Source organism: Stylophora pistillata, chromosome 2, assembly GCF_964205215.1.
Source record: "Stylophora pistillata chromosome 2, jaStyPist1.2, whole genome shotgun sequence".
Classification (NCBI taxonomy): domain Eukaryota; kingdom Metazoa; phylum Cnidaria; class Anthozoa; order Scleractinia; family Pocilloporidae; genus Stylophora; species Stylophora pistillata.
This window is the reverse complement of record NC_142520.1, coordinates 5,748,374-5,765,602: the sequence shown is the minus strand read 5'-3', so window position 1 is coordinate 5,765,602 and position 17,229 is coordinate 5,748,374. Positions and strand designations below refer to the sequence as shown.

At 37.0% G+C, this 17,229-nt stretch overlaps 1 protein-coding gene across 1 annotated transcript; it reads left to right on the top strand.

Moving 5' to 3' along the window:
• The first annotated feature begins 354 nt into the window (after positions 1-354).
• LOC111347060 (adhesion G protein-coupled receptor D1) lies at positions 355-16,592 on the top strand. The gene is made up of 19 exons (XM_022954318.2): positions 355-401; positions 1,197-1,199; positions 3,583-3,944; positions 4,207-4,241; positions 4,527-4,719; positions 5,172-5,279; positions 5,390-5,477; positions 5,674-5,764; positions 5,893-5,942; positions 9,988-10,126; positions 10,908-11,002; positions 11,421-11,523; positions 11,931-12,081; positions 12,426-12,507; positions 13,740-13,806; positions 13,890-13,972; positions 14,196-14,316; positions 14,543-14,584; positions 15,085-16,592. Exons 1-19 carry the CDS (start codon positions 361-363, stop codon positions 15,280-15,282), a joined length of 2,052 nt encoding a protein of 683 aa, XP_022810053.2. The 5' UTR covers positions 355-360; the 3' UTR covers positions 15,283-16,592.
• The last annotated feature ends 637 nt before the right edge of the window (positions 16,593-17,229 follow it).

Below are 17,229 nucleotides of genomic sequence, written 5' to 3'. Positions count from 1 at the left end.
CATTTTTTAACTCAACTGCCACCTGCTAATGCCCAATGGAGTTTCATGACATTTTGGTATTTAATAAGTTTTCATGTCATGTCTTTGTTTTGTCTCAATTTATAAAACAAATACGGACCCAAATAGTCCATTTATTGCCATCGACCTCAAGGAATAATGTGCTAAAAACGCTCACGCGGAACTTTGTTACTGCTGTCTCCCTTGTTTTCAGAAGATCAAGCTTGGGTGTCCCGTTTGCCTGCAGCCACAAGACAAAGACCAAATCCTTTGACCACATCGAAACGTTTAACGAAACGGTGATCTCAAAGACACAGAAAGGCTGAATTCATACTTAAAGCTTAAAAGGGATCTCTAGCCAAAATGTTCTGGAGGGTGTTCTTCTTAGCACTTGTCATTGGTGAGTACGAAAAAACAAAATCAACAGTAACCTCCCTGTTAACTTTTAGAAAACTCCTTGTATTAAGGAGGCTCAAAAAAGTTCTTTTTTCGACCGCGCGGAAAATGGATTCCAAGATACACGCAAGCTAATTACTCTCGAGAGAAAGAAGCGATAGAGCGCGCGATCAGATCCGCGGGCGGGTTGTAAACAAGCATGGCCGCCATGAGCGTTTCAAAATTGCCGGCAGCTCTACTGTTTCCAGCGGAAGTGGTTGTTTGAGAAACAAAAATGGAATCTTTACTTCTTGAAAGCGGATAGGAAAATGTTCGGATGGCACGATTCTTGCCGAAAGTGGTCAAAAAAATTTTATTTAGCGAGCGAAACGAGGATGGTGAAGTCGGCACCCCATCAATAAAGTCGCGTCGAGTGCATTCGGTAGATCTTACTTCGTTCCGCGAAAAATTGAAGTGGTACCTCTGAGTGCTTACCCTGGTCCCAGAGGCTTTGCTTACTCTTTTCTTCTCTGTGTTTTTACGAGCCGCGAAGCGGTGAGAAGTAAAGAGAAGGAAAATAGTAAGAAAAGAGTAAGCAAAGACTCTGGGACCAGGGTACTGAGTACTACGATTTGTTTCGCATTAAATTTGATTCCTAATAAAATGAAATGACCCAAAACTTTCCTAAACAACTCACTGGAAGATGAAAAGGAAAATGGAATCCTCGTTGCATCCAGGATTGTAAACATTGACAGTTTAATTAACGGAAATGGAGAGGTGTAAATGTTGCCATCAAAATAAACATAATTTTCAGTAAACAAGAGATCGTAAATATGTAGATGAGACTTTAATTATAATTCAACCACAGACGATAAAATTGAAATAGAGTATTCATCTTTAACTTGTGAGAAAGACTGTTAATATTTCCTTTGATAAACTGTGAATTACAACTACGAAAATGCAAACTCGCATTTGTTAAGAAAGGATTGCAATTTTTTTTTTGTTTCCCAAATAAATGGAATAATGAAAGTTCACGGTTATGACAGTGGCAAAGACAAAAAAAGAAAAATGAAACCAAGGCTTGATCATACCTCTAGTACCTCGAAAATTATAGAAATTCGCGAAATCTGTGACGACCAACAAATTTCTGATGTATTTGAAACCCTAATTTCCGCTGAGTTTGGCGCTCGTGACAATCTGGAAGACATCAAAGCAAATTATTTTCACTCCAAATTGTTTTCACTCTTCCACTTCAAATTGCACATGAACAACTATATCGGTCAATCATGGTAAATGTGCATCGTCGAATGAGGCCCTCGATCGAGCCATCTTGTCGGAACAGCGACAAGATACCATCCAGACGTTCGATGGAAAGCTTCATCTTTCGACGAACATGGAACAGAAGGTGGCAGATGCTGCTTTTTCTCGTGTTACACTACAATCTCTGTACGAGAAACTCAACATTTAACGGCCTCAATGGAGTACTGGCCTTGGTGCCATCTGCAAAATCAACTTGTCATCATATATCGAATTCAATTCCCCTGGATAATTCTCTCCGGAGCTTCTCTCCGGAGTTCATTTCCAACTGTCGTAACGGTAAGCAGTCTGAGTCTCAAATGATGACTCGCTTTTCAGGAATGTGTAAAATCACAAAACAATGTGAATCCATCTTCAGGATAAACGATTTTTTCCGCGCTGAGGGAATCCGTCGATTAATCGCGCGGACAAGGGCTTATCCGGCGAAAATCAGCCCTTGAGTCAGCGGTATCGTTTAAAACGTGTGACCGGATATAAAAGTATGAGCTAAAACTGCAAAAACCGGAAATAAAGCTTGCTAAGTTCATGAACTAATATCTCGAAAATTAGTTCGGTGACCTACCCTGATTTTTTGTTTACAAATTAATTTCATCATTACGCGTTCCTTAAGAAAATGTAAAAAACAATTATCTAGTAGAAATTTTTTTACATTTTAAAACAGCATTTGCCTAAAAAATAATTCAAGTTCTACTGGATAGTTGTTTTTAGTATCACTTATACAGGTAGATAATGTGATGATGTTTCAGAAATTTGAAAAAAAAAAAAAAACTAGGTCACCGACTAGGATTTTGAGATATCTTTCAAAAACTGAGTCTTAGAGGGTCTTTTAGCACTACTGTACCGTTGCCATGGCGAGAGATAATGCCTGACGAACCCCCTCAAAAGATTGCCCTAACATAGATCCAGATGTCAAGTCATTATCCTGATGATAAGTTTGACAGTCCTGATATCTTTTACTGATTGCCACTTGCTGTTAATTGTGGAAAACCCTTTCGAGGCTCCTTAAGCGGGCTATTGGAGACAGGACGTACCACGCATTTTATTTCTATATTTCATTGGTTTTTGGACAGGGGTCTTAATAGCTCCTTATTTAATTTTTTTCTTTCATTATATTCAATTATCGTGGAAGAAAGTTGTGAATGTTGTTTTCAAAAATCTAGGACATAATAGTATAGCATTTTACATCGTAACATGATTGATTTTACCATATTGCTGAATATATCGTCATTCCCGAAACTGTGGCAAATTTACTTATTTTTTAGAAAGCATCCAACAGAACAAAAATATCGGTTTATTAGACTTTTTTTTCGTTCTTTAGCATCATCCTTCCATACATCCATTCTTCAAGTATGAGTTCATAGTTTTTCTTTCTTCTGTTGTTCTTTTTTATTTATTTTTTTTTCGGGGGGAGGGGTTAATATCATCTTCATACTCATTCATTCTCCTTTAGTGTGATACAAACAGGAATAGTCTACTCTATCAAAGCAATCACCGCCAAACACTGATTATTTGTTCTATGCTCTAGCAATACACATAAAGACGTGGAGGATGGCTTAATGCTTTAAAGCATAGTTGAGTGATAATTGAAGCTGAAAATATTTGCACTGAAGCAACGATCGCGAGTACTAAAGAAAAGGTTTACGATACTTGAAAAAGGTTTTCGCAGCTGACGTAAATGTAAATGAAATAAAAATTTCTTTGCTATTTTTAATGACTTCAGAATTATCATAATCGAGCAAAAGACTGAAATGAATGATGGCAATCGTGACGGTCACCAAAAGGATGTTCACTGGGAAAAAAAAAATTACTCGTTATTGAAATTTGGGTACAGTCAAGTATTTTCTTTCAAATTTCAAGATGGAATCCAATCTTTTTTTAAGATCCTACATGTAGTAACCAGTGCTCCAGAGGCTACCCAGAAATGAAACTTCGAGGGATAAAAGACACGTGTCAGCGAATTGGGAACGGAACTGGTTTTTCATCGTTCAAAATTAGATGCCATTACTATATCCAAAGATATTGTACGGTGTGGTGCAGAGACTTCGCTTATTGTCTCGGGCAATCTGTTCGATGGCAGGAAAAATGTGCTCGTAGGTTTAACAGACTCTTCCGTAGGGGACATTGGACAAATATCAAGGTGCATGCTGAAGGAATTGGCACACCGTATAACATTCACGTCCATTTCTGTGGGTGGGAATGGTCCTACAAAGTCTATACCATTGAGATAAAGCTCTTTGATATTGCAACGCAAGATGGTACGTAATAGGTTCCTTTTGTTTTTAACATGCAATGAAATATCATGTATGATTGTATCCAGTTTCCTATCCATACATCCTTCAGTCAATCCTTTCACCTTCAATGGTTCTCTCGTTCTCTCGATTTCAACCACTCATCCATCAATTTGTGTTTCCTCATTTATCAATTTATTTCATTGATTGTTCTCATATTCTCTTTAAATTAACAAACCCTTTTTTGAGGGAGTATGGCAGGTGCTACTTATTCGTTCTTTCCCCACAGACGAGCAGCAAAAAGGGATGGACTCACCCAAAGAGGTATTCTAATTATATCATTGTAAATACATCACTTTTAATTTGTAGCAGGAAGTTAGTTCGTGCTTCTTATATCAAAATTAATCATGAAACATTTTTACGCAAAACCCTTTCTATCCCCACATTAAAAAGGAGGAGTATGTTGCTGTGTTGATAAAATCAAATATCGATAGCTATTTACCGGACATGCTGATCGAAACAGTTATGATAATTAATAAAAGGCCATTATGAGATCAATATGCTTTATCAATTCTCTCTGAAAACTAAACCATTTTACCGTTTGCTTAGGATATCCTCGATTCTTTGCGGTCCATTACTGAGCATTTTACCCACGAGACTTGCAGCAAAAGTGAAAATAAGAAGGACAAGATAGAGGACATGTTTCTTGAATTGACCTCTTTGGAGACATCTTTGTTGGAAAAAGCACAGCTTAACTTTCATCGCACAACACCTGAATTTAACATGCGCAGCGTACACGTTGGTAAGGCATTCTCTAAAGATAATAAGTGCGTTCAACATCATCATTCTACCGATTCAAGGGCTGACCATGAAAGTATGTTCATTGTATGGAACAACCTTATTATAAAATTCAAGGGCGACGTACATGTAATACAATTTTTTTGTTCTCACTGTTCAATATCTTTCGAATAAAAACCTGACTATTTTTTTCCATCTTGAGAAGCGATAGGTAACCTTTTTCGCTCTTCGATATTACGCACATTTTTGTAAGTTGATTTTCTTTTTTTATGGTATTATTATTATTACATGTATTGTTATTATGTTATTATGTTATTATGTTGTTATGTTATTATGTTGTTATGTATTATTGTTATTATGTATTATTATTATTATCATCATTATTAACTTAGTTATTATAATTAATCATCATCATTATTATTGTTTCTATCATAATCCTGTACACTTTTACCCTAGATGTTCTGGTAAGGAAAATTTTCCATCAAAATGAAAGCCACCACTTTCACCTCGAGGAATCCAAAGGACAAAATTTCCTGAGCATTCCATCGAAAAACTTATACAATGGTTTGAGCATCTATTTCAACATTTCGTGTTTTCTCATTGATTCGTATTTCATTTGATAAAACATAATATTCCATAACTCATTAATTGTTTTATGTTTATCTTTTCCCAAGGTTCAGTGGTACTTGGAATGATTTACAAAGATCTTCATCGATTATTTATTACTAATCTGACAGAGGACAGTACCCTAAACAATTCCAGGTCTCCCAGCAATTTGAACTTTGAATTCAGTTGCCACCTTTGTGTGCATAAAAGATGAATAATTCTCTTAACGCTAAACAATGAAGGATTTTTTTGTTAAATAATTTAAATGTATTCTTTTTGTCTTTATTTTGTAAACTCGTAGTTAGCGTGCATTTTAAGTTTAGTAATCCTGACTTCCATTGCTCCGAGAAAGGGACGTCAACTCTATTATTATGGCTGCCACAATAACTCCTCTGCCCACGAGACTGCAGGAAAATATAACTTTGAAGTTCAAAAACATTAAGGTAACATGTCTTGGGATTTTCTTTTCTTAAGAAACTCACTACTCTTCGTCTTTTCAAGGTGATACTGAGTCAATTGCATGAAATTAAATTTGCTTATGCTGTTGTTTCCTTTGTTTGTATCATTTTAGAATTCAAATATCAAGAAAAAGTGTGTGTTCTGGAATATGTTTCATGAGAGGTAAATATGCTTGGAAATTTCCTTTAGTCTTTCTTCAACACTTATCACGAGGCTAGCATTGGTCAAATGAAGTGGGGATAATGTATAGCTTATGTTGACCGGTGTCGCCGGTGCAATTTTCCCTTTCGTATACTAACGGCCGTCGCCATTTGAAACAGTTGTTGCCATTTTTCGAAACAGTCGTTGCCATTCATTTACAGTTGGAAGGGAAAATTGCGTCGCCGGTCCCCATATCAAAATTAAATGAAGCCAAAAGGAAATTTTGGCTAACTAAATTTCGTTGCCTTTTTGTTGAAATGAGTGAATGACACCTTTATTTAAAATAAATAGAAATTCCAACATCAGGGTAGTCCCATCAGAACGTAAAGCTCTGCTAACAATAGGAGCCCCGATGAATAGGATCCAAAAATTTTAATATTACAGAAAATTCTAATTAATGTGACTATTATAAACAACACATCCATGATAAAAAAAAATATATAGACGATACCACAAAGGTTGGATCGTTTGGGGTGACCATATTGGTTCTCCTCCATCCTAGCATTAGCACTGCACTGATGAGGCCCAGAAGGCCGAAACAGTACTGTCTGCAGTTAGTTATATATATATATATATATATATATTTCTTGGCTGTTTCAGTTCTAACGCGAGGAAAATGAAGAAAATTTCCCTCTCTTGTTCTGGTATTATTAAAATTAAAATATTTCTTAAAAAATTGAGGACAGTTACTAGAAATACATTTATTAATCAGTTTAAAAGTATGTTCGTCTCTCATCGATTGTAATACAGGCTATTTAAGATCCATTAAAGCTTGACCACTATCCTTAGATTTTGAAATAATTTTGGATGCCCTTCCTTGAAAATTATCCAGCAGTCTGGCATTGCTAACTCCACAACAGTTCCATACAGTGTCACCATAGTCAAATATTGGACGAATAAATGATAGATGCAAAGTATTGGCAGTATGACAGGTTGAATCTCTTCGATCGTACCTCTTTACATTGCAAATAATGCGGGCGGCAAAATTTTTAACATATTGTAGCTTATGAATATTACAAGCTGATATGGAAGACCGTACTTACGAACAGTAGTACATCTTACTAAAAACGAGGGCGTTAATTATAGTTTTAAGCAGATCTTTGTAAAAGGCGACTCTAATGCGACCTAGTTGGGGTAGTTTCGACATGCAAGATGAGACAGTCGCAGAGATAAGATTGTTAAAGGAGGGTGTGGGATCAAAAATAACACCAAGATCCTTGACTGTTTGAGCTGGGATAATTTCCTTTCCGTGCAGGGACAACTTAAAGTCTGGAGCTTTAAGAGGCATTCTTCGACTGCCAAAGACAATCAGTTTAGTCTTCTCAGGATTAAGCATTAAGCAATTTTCGAAACACCAATCGCGTGTACGTTGTAGATCAGAGCTCACTCATTTTATAGCTTGGGCAGAATTATTCGCACTAAAGGATAGTAGACACTTTGTGTCGTCCACATAGCATTCAGTTGAACAATTCTGGCAGATGTTTGATAGGTCGTTTACATAAATGCTAAATAATAATGCTCCTAGTACACTCCCTTGTGGTAAACTACTGACTACTGGTAATCTATCATATAATACAGAGTTGATGTGGACTGCTTGTTTTCTTTGAGAAAGATAGCTTTCGAACCATTGAAGTGCAGAAGATGATAAACCAATTTCGTTTAGTTTCTTTAGAAGAATCACATAGTTGATAGTGTCAAAGGCTTTACTCATATCAAGATATACGACTGCAGTGAATTTCTTCTGGTCGATCGCGCGAATAATAAAATCAGTAGTAGAGATCAGTGCTGTTTCGGTGCAATGCCATCTTTTGTTGCCGCTTTGTTTTGCTTATATTCTTTGATTAGTTGTTAAATACGAAGACAGCTGATTTAATGCAGGCCGCTCTTTCGCATATCTTAGAGAGTATTGGGAGCAGCGATATTGGTCTATAGTTGTTAGCTTCTTCATGATCTCCATTCTTCAGAATTGGAAAAACTTCGGCAATTTTCCAAGAAGCTGGAAAAACACCACTTTTAAGAAAGGCATTAATGATGGAGGTCAATACAAGGAGCTATGGCTGCAAACTCTCTTTAAGTTATACGAGGTGGTTCTTTGTCAATTCCTGAAGCTTTGTTGTCAGGTATTGAATTAACAATGTCTGTAACCTGAGAGCATTCCACCGTGGTTAAAGAGAACTGTTCTGAAGTTGGATAGTTTCTCGGAATGAAGGTGTCCGGGGCGGGCGCGTACTTAAATTTGTTAGCGAGAGGTTTAATTTTTTTCCATCGTATATTTCCCAACCAAGCTAAAGAACTTGTTGAATTCGTTTGCTACGGTTTGATCATCTTTAGTAAAACTCTTGACATTCATGGGCTTTTTTGGAACACACGATCTGATTGTTTTCCAGATGCTTCTAGTATTGTTGGGATTCTGTCTTATTTGTTTTTCAACGAGTTCCCTTTGTGCGAGCCGTGTTTCCCGCTTGACGTCCATTCTGAAATTGTGGTAGCCAGACCACATAGCTGGGTGGTTTGATTCTCTAGCTAGTCGTTGCGAGTGTTCTCTTGTCCTCATTAAACCATGAATGTTATCATCTATAAAAGGGTTTGGTATAGCTCTCAGTTTGACAGTTTTGACGGTTGCATGTTGATCGATGATTTGATGAAATAATGAATTGAAAATGTCGAGTTTATCATCGTATCCTCAAAAACGTCTACTAACGACCAAGGGGCATTTGATATGTCGTCCAAGAATGCATCCTTTTTAAAGTTTTTGAAGCTTCTGCTGGATATATACGTAGGTCTCGGTCTCGGTTTCTTGAGGTTCAAAGATGCAACAATGAGATCGTGATCGCTTATCGAGCTGGCAAAGACGTTTTTTTTTACTAATGAGGCTCTTGTTGGAAGCGAGTATTACATCAATTCAGGACTCTGAAGTCTCTGTTATCCTGGTGGGTCTTTCAATCAGCTGAGTTAGATTAAAGCTGTTGCAGAAATCCAGGAGAGATTTTGATCCGGTGTCATTGGCATTGAGGAGATTACAATTTAGGTCGCCCAAAATAAAGATGGAAATATTGATTGACATAGCTGAGGTCAACGCGTCGCTGAATTCAGACTCGAAACAATAGAGAGAAGTATTCGGGGGTCTGTAGGCTGTGAAGTTAAGAGATGATTTGAAGTTCTTTACTTGCACTTTGAGCAATAACTGATGGAATCCCGATTCAGCAATATAAGATGGTTCATTCAGTCGAGAGCATTTGAAGTTGGAGTTTACAAATGCACATACTCCTCCTCCTTTTCTTTGACTTTGATCTAACCTGTAAAGCGTATAACCGGGGAAATGTACTTCCAGATCGGTTAGAGTATGATCTAGCCAGGACTCTGAGATTTTGAAAATGTCTAGCTTATGTTTTAGCCCCAAATCTTTAGCCAAGATGTGATGATTTCTATTCTTCAGTGAGCGAATATTCAAATGAGCAATGGTGACATTGCTTTGATGTTTGAGCCTTGACTTTGTCTTCGTTTCCTCGTTGCCGCCAGCAAAATCGGCAGGATTGAGTTCGACGCCGCCGGATAGCGCCAAAATTCGAAGAGAATGTGTAGAAGTTGACTTTGGGTAGTATTCGAACTTTGCTTTAGTAAATGCTTTTTCCCGGATTCTGCGAAGTGCTGACATGTGTGGGATCGTTTGCCGCCAACCAGCAGGAAAATACAGCTCGCCGCAGCATTCCAAAGTATGAACATTCTTATACAAAGCCTGTTCATTCCCGTGGAAGGCATTACTAGATGCCGAGAGCGATGGAATATTCGAATAGAGGGACGTCAGAGACGCGAATAGTAGTAGTGTACTGAAGAACATAAAATATTGACCGCCAGCCATGACTGAATTTTCATAAGATCATCCTCTAATAGCCGAAAATGTTCGCTCTGATAAGTGACATTTCTTATTTCATGTATGGGGCTGAACTTGCATGACCTGTGCATCGGAGTCTCACTTCATTGTCACTTTATCTCTCTTATGCCACAGCCCCATTGGCTGGTCAGGACAAGGGTGCTTTGTCAAATCTAGCGATGCACACCAAACAGAGTGCACCTGCAATCATTTGACTCATTTTGCTGTTCTTCTGGAGACAACATCTGGTCCAGAGAGTGCCGGTATATCAGAAGTAGGTGTCACCATAACGCCTATGGTTACCCTGTACAACAGGATATACTCGAATATCTAAGAAAATACGTATTAAAATACTTAACAAATATTCCACGAGCGCGCGTTGGATATGAGATGATAGATAGCCAACGAGGTGCGTAGCGCCGAGTTGGCTATAATCATCTCATATCCAACAAGCGCGAGTGGAGTAATTGTTTTATTAAAAACGTTAAATTAAATTGTTAAATTTTATTAAATTTTTAGCTCCCTTTTAATTTTAAGCTGACACGTACGCTTGCCATATTTGTAGATTATGGTATATTGGCTGATATACCATAATGTCTAAGCCAATAAAAAGTCTTTAATTGCATTATCCAATGATCTAGCTTTTAATAATTAACAATTATTCCACGAGCGCGCGTTGGATATGAGATGATAGATAGCCAACGACTCGTTGGCTATAATCATCTCATATCCAGCAAGCACGAGTGGAATAATTGTGTTATTAAAAAAAACGCCCCCAAGATATTAGAAAAATATTCTCGGCTTTATTTTGTAAGAAGGAACCGGATGCTACAATGTACAGATATTAGATTATGGTATATTGGCTCATATGCTATAATGGCTAAGCCAATAAGAAGTCTTCAATTGCATTATCCAATGATCCAGTATTTAATAATATATTATTAGATGATGAAGTACACTGAAAACTTGGTAAGGTCGATGTATCTAGATTTCGATTTCATTTTAAGTATTGTTATTACCTTTGTGTGCTGTTTTGTTTTTCATTTCCATTAAAGAAAGACGAAAAGGCCCTGGAAATTCTTACTTGTATCGGGCTGACTCTCTCTGTTATTGGGATCTCACTGACGATAGTCAGCTATGTTGCTCTCACGTGAGTTCAGTGGTTAGACATACGAAATATATATTAGTTATAGTAAATTAGTCAAATCAGTGAGAGTTGAGCTTAAAAAGGTTTACAAGTATGCTGGGTTCAATCAACAGTCAGTTACCAGTGATACTCGTGCAGTACTAACCGCGTTGCTCCTTGTCTGCTCACTTCCTTGAGTTCGTTGATTTATCACTGTCGGGATACTTTAACTTTTACTAATAGAAAAGAAAGAAAAAGTAAAACTGGTAAAATGATACGTTGTTACCTTAATTCAACTACTGTTGTACATTGTGTATCAATTTTCTTAGTCGATTATTATTTTTTAAAGCATATTTCTTTTATTCATTATTATTATTATTATTATTATTATTACTATTATTATTTATCTATCTATTTATTTGTTAATTTTTTGCGATTCCAGAGACATAAGAGGACCTTTATCCCAGATTCGAGTGAGCCTAGTCGCTTCTCTTGGTGCGGGACAAATCATCTTTCTTGTTGGGATTGGAGCAACTATGAACAAGGTAAAAATTCTCAGAAGTTTTTAGTTTTTATCGTCAAGATTGGATGGGGCCAATTAAATAAATACAGAAATGGATGAGGTGATGAGTTAAATAAGAAAAAAAATAATAATCTCCTGAACGAAAACAAATATTTTCTGGGAAGTACATATAACTAGTGCGATTAAAAGGCTTTTCAAACATATTTAACTAATTCCATTTTCATCGAATATTATTTTTTTTCTTTCTAACTAAAAAAAAGAGCAGTTAACTGCACTCCACCACTAAATGAAAGGACCCTTCTAGGCTTTTCCATTGGTCACTCTCAAAAAAGAGTCAGGATGACACGCGTTATGGATATTCACCATGCAAATAAAACAATTATGCGAATCACACACGAACCTGTCCTCTTTCACCGTCCATTTTCTTAGGGAGGTTGCGTTACAGTGGCGGCCCTTGTGCAGTATTTCTTGATGGCCGCCTTTTGCTGGATGTTAATCGAGGGAATCTACCTCTACTTGTTTGTTGTGAAAGTTTACAACGTTGATAACAAGTTAAAAATTTGCCATGGAATCTCGTGGGGTAAGGTATTCTGTGATCATTAGATTATTCAATAAACAGTTTTACCTGCTGTCCCCTCTGTTACCCATGACCATTAGGTCCAACTAGTTTTAGGGACAACTGCTCCGAAGAAACTTTTCTTTGGTTCTTGTTGACTCCTGTTTTTGTGCCTCGATGTTCCATAAGGATTCCCGGTAAAAATTTCTGTCCGAGTTCACGAGACCAGGAATACACTGTATCAATTATAATGCATGTTACATTCCTAAATAGCTATGTATAGCGGTGCTAAAGGTAACTATCCGAGATGAAAAAGGAAAATTATTCTCATGGCCGATAAGAACAAGTTTTGAATTCTAATTTTGTAGGCCTTCCTGCGCTCATTGTTGCCATATCCCTGAGTATTGCAGCCGGAAAAGATGGTATCGAAAGTTTTGTGAGTGAGAAATAGTAAGTTGAGTTTCATCGTACTGATTTAATGTTATCCCACTCAGCTTCCCAAGAAATGATTTGAAACAAGTATTCTTTGAGATAAAAAATAAATAGAGAAATAAAGAGATAAATAAAAGACAATCCCGCTACAGCAGAACAAAACTGATATAGAAATCAAACGTTTTCTCCATTTTTTGTTTTCTTCGTTGTTTGTTTTGTTATTGTGTTTGGGGATCGAAGACTTAAAAAATTCAGAGTCTAAACTAGGTTGTTTTGAGCGGTAATTATTCATGAATTCAGTCAATAATAAGGAGAAAAGGCATAATCGATCATTAAATGCGCGCCAAATCCATATTAGCATGCCAAAAAGCACTTTCTTTTAAGAGTCATGTAATATTGTAAGAAATATAAAACTGTTTTTAGAGACATGTTTCGGCATGCTTCTGCCATCTTCAATCAATGAGTAACTGAACGTGAGTAATTATATAAGAGACAAGTAGATGAATAAAATATTTACATTATGATATAATACAAAAGCGGGTACTAATTACAACGTGACAACAAACATGAAATTAAAGGTGTGAACTAAAATGCTACAAAAATGTTCAAAATTAAAAACATGTTCAGTGTTGAAGATCGTACTCCTGATGCTGTAAAATCCATGGTAGTTTATCAATTTTCTTATGTGGGATGTAATTCCCGTTATTTTGGCGAAACTAGTCACCACTTCTCTACTAGGATAAAGGAGCACACGGAAAGCGATAAAATCTCACATATTTTTAAGCATTTTAACACATCTCCTTCTTGTAAGAACAAATACTCCCTTTCTTGCTTTAGTATTCTGGATTCTGCCAGCAACTCAATTGATTTAAAACTCAAAGAAGCTTTTTATATAAATAAGATCAAACCTGAACTTAACAAACAAGTACAGCATTATAACACTTTTGTAGCATTTTAGTTCACACCTTTATTTTCATGTTTGTTGTCACGCTGTAATTAGTACCCACTTTTGTATTACATCATACTGTAAATATTTTATTCATCTACTTGTTTGTTATTTAATTACTCACGTTCAGTTACTCATTGATTGAAGATGGCATAAGCATGCTGAAACATGTCTCTAAAAAAAGTTGTATGTTTCTTACAATATTTATCCTACTCGCTACTACTACGACCTTATGGAAAAGTCATTAATTGACAAACAAAGCATTTATTTATGGCTTAATTTTTCTCCTTTAATTTCCCTACAGCTGCTGGATGTCTTCGGCCAACGGTCTGATCTGGATATTCATAGTGTTTGTTGTGCTGATTGAATTTGTAAGTGGCAATAACCACGATTATCATTATCGAGACTGACAAACTTTCAAGAGACTCACATTAGCTTATTTTCTTCTTTTAAGTTCAACATTCTGATCCTCGGGCGGGTCATCAAGGAGATGACGAACATGCAACAAGAGAAAGACAAACACAGCGAACAAATTAGGTATGGCTTATTTCATATAAGGAAATCCGGTCTCTGGATTATTGGGTCTTGGAATCAGGTCTTGGTCTGAAAACTGCAATCTGGGATCCAAACCTCCTTAAGGTGGAATCTTTAGTCAGTAACTGTAACAAGGAGAAATCACCTTAATATACAATAATCTATACCAAACGGTGCCTCATTACATATCGACAATGATAGCACAACGATTCTAACTTTTTCGTAGGCTTGGTGTGAAAGCATGCGTGGTTATGATTCCTCTGCTAGGGATCTCGTGGTTATTTGGATTACTGTTACCGCTGCACAAAGCCTTCGCCTACATCTTCACGATCTTCAACTCTACACAGGTAAGATTTTTTCCAAGTATTCAGAGTTCAAAAGTCGTTTTTTTTCTGTCACATGTACAGTCCCGGGAATCTTGTTCATCAGAAAGCTTCATGAAGAGAAATGTCTTATTTTTAGATAACATTACTTCTCTAGCTCAATGCCTTAAAAGCTGCATTAGTTTTCGCCAAAATCCTTGCATAATCGTAATACCCTGACACGAACTCTGACTTCTCTTCAATTCAACAGGGTTTCTTCATCTTTCTTTTTCACTGCGGGAGGAACAGCGAGGTCAGTGATGTTTTATATTATTTTATGTGTATTGTCAAAGAAAAGAAGCCCTATTGGACAGGGCTAGTACTTAGATCAAAGGGTAGCATTACAAGCTCAAATCGATCAATGCATTCCCTTATTTTGTCGGGTACGGAGGTGCACAAGTGTGCAAGAGCTCCAATTCTACTTTGAAACCAATTCCCGTCCATTTGGAAGGGGAAGGAGGGTGGAGGGGGGGGGGAGGGGGGAAGAAGAAAGAACATAGATGTCTAAATCACGATTCCGGTCATCGATTTGTCAGATTATAAAGCTAATTACGCAGCTTCTATCACATTGTATAACCTTACCTATCTTTATTGGCTCCAATTAACTGAATGATCTCAAATCCAGTTATGGCTTGAGAAAACTAGCTGATATTGAATGATCATTCATATTAAAACAAAATCAAAGGCAAAAAGACTTTGATTGAAGAGCTCCTTAAATGTATTAATGTGGTTAAGTTAACCTGCCATTAACAGATAAGAGCTCGTTTGAGAAGAAGGATTCAGGCCATCTTCCCAGCAATGGTTGATGAGACGAGCACGAAACGAAGTTCCGTAGTGCCCTCGGAAGTAGATGAGGATGCCACAGCCATTGCTGTCTTTAGAAAAACAAACGTTCAGCCACTGAAGGACGGCGAAAAGACGAAAAAAGTCTCGAACAAAACGTCCATGTAGTTGCCAAGTTTTGATCTATTCTAGCGCTTATTGTATAAAGGATAACTTTTTTAAAGTCAAACCTGAGATGATTAAGATAATTCTTGAAAGCTGGAAAAAAATAATAAGAATAGGATCATGTGTTCCCTTAATGAATAACTAAACGAATTCTTGTTGCGCGAAAATGAGGCAAAAGGCGATAGTTTGAGGTGTTCTTACATCAGTTACATTGTACAAAACAACAGTAACTGAAAGTGTAATTTCGTAGTACGGCATAGTCAGGCAAAATATTGCTAGTTGCGAATTTTATTACAACTAATAACAGCTAATAATATAGTATTATATATAAATGGACCAATGACAGAAAAGCCGCTCGTAAAACAATAGTGAGGGAAAAAAACAAGTCTCAAATATATATATATATATATATATATATATATAAAGATTTGAAGCTAAAATCAAACCTTAAGTTGGTTTGTAAGTACATTGTCCATGATTTGTGACAATAGCGCCGGTTTCTATAGTAGTCACTAGTGTGCTTTTCCATCGTCCCCTTTGAGCTGTTAAGTGGAGATGGTTATGCATTTTGAATCAAGTTCTGCTACTGCTGCTGATGATGATGATGATAATGATGATGATGCAATTTGCTTATTAAAGTTTCTTTTCTTCTTGCAAACGGTTGATTAGATCTTGGCATTTTCTGTGACACTGCGTAAAGTGGCATACCATGTTCTCCGAATCGTTGATTAATTAATGACTCCACGGTGTAGTATTTGCTTCTGTTTTCAGAAAGGCGGAGACAGCAAAGATCTTACCCTTGGGTCAAATAGATAAATTGATCTTATTATGTTCCTTGAGAGAGTGTTTTTTTTTTTCTCTTCTTTACGTGAAACACTTTGGCTTTCCTCTCAAATGACCAAGAAACAAAAAGGAAAAAAAAAGAGTTTGGTTGAGGCCTCATAATTTCATCGATATAGTTCCTTGACACCATTTTAAAGGTAACTGCCATGTCTCTGCAAAACACCACAAGGGTAATGACAGAGTGTACAGGCTCCTAGGGTTCGCGCATACGTAAGCCATCTGCGGAATGGGCGTAACGTAGCTGAATGAATCAGGAATCTAACGGGTAAAATCAACAAAACAATAATGTTGGAGAATTAGACAACAGGGGGCCCACACAAGCGGCGTATCTGGTCGTTTGTTCAAAATATAAAGGCTCAAAGTAAATATAAAACTACCTCACTTGCTGTGTATTGTCGTTTCTGTGGTTCTAAATGGCGAATTTGAGCGATTTGGTGGGATTTGCGTTGACTGTTATTTTACGTTATAAGAAGGAGACAGGGGTGGAAAGCTCATTTCCAACCACTACAGCGCGAAGCCGATTTTCATCCAGAAATTAGAATCACCCGGCTTCCAAATCGACCACCAGATAAACTAAAAAGTCGACGCTTCTTCTCGTGTCATTCAATCGAAGATCCATTCAAAAACTAGAGATTTCGTGTGCCAGGGAGCAACCATCACGCTGTTTGCTCCACGCTGATTGGATGATGGTATTTGAAACAGGGCATTGTTTACCATCATCCAATCAGCGTGGATTATTTACTGATAGGGTGATGTCGAACGTGTGTAATTGGAAGCCAATTGTAGCGTTAATTATTTCCTTTTCATAATCAAGAAGCAACGTATGCCTTCATTAAGAACAAGATGGCGTAAAGTTGCAAAAATATTTCTGTACGATTGACGTGGGTAGTATTTCCCTTTTGTTTAAAAAAAATACTTCAGGCGCTGTTGGTAAAATGAAAATTATGGAATTGACTTTGAAAACACGAGGCCAAGTTGCTTTGTTTCCACGATCAAGTATGCGAGAACTCCTCATTCATCGTATGAAATTAGGATTGAAAGCTTCCTAAATGTTGGATGACGTAAGAAAAAGAAGTAGCAACAATAATTGTTGCATCCGTCAGTCCG

What these genes read in the sequence shown, in the direction of transcription:
- LOC111347060 (XM_022954318.2), top strand. Translation starts at nt 361, where the DNA reads ATGTTCTGGAGGGTGTTCTTCTTAGCACTTGTCATTGGTGA. An exon ending in GGATGGACTCACCCAAAGAG is followed by an intron (nt 4,242 to 4,526) that starts GTATTCTAATTA and finishes CCGTTTGCTTAG; the next exon opens with GATATCCTCGATTCTTTGCG. An exon ending in ATCGAAAAACTTATACAATG is followed by an intron (nt 5,280 to 5,389) that starts GTTTGAGCATCT and finishes TCTTTTCCCAAG; the next exon opens with GTTCAGTGGTACTTGGAATG.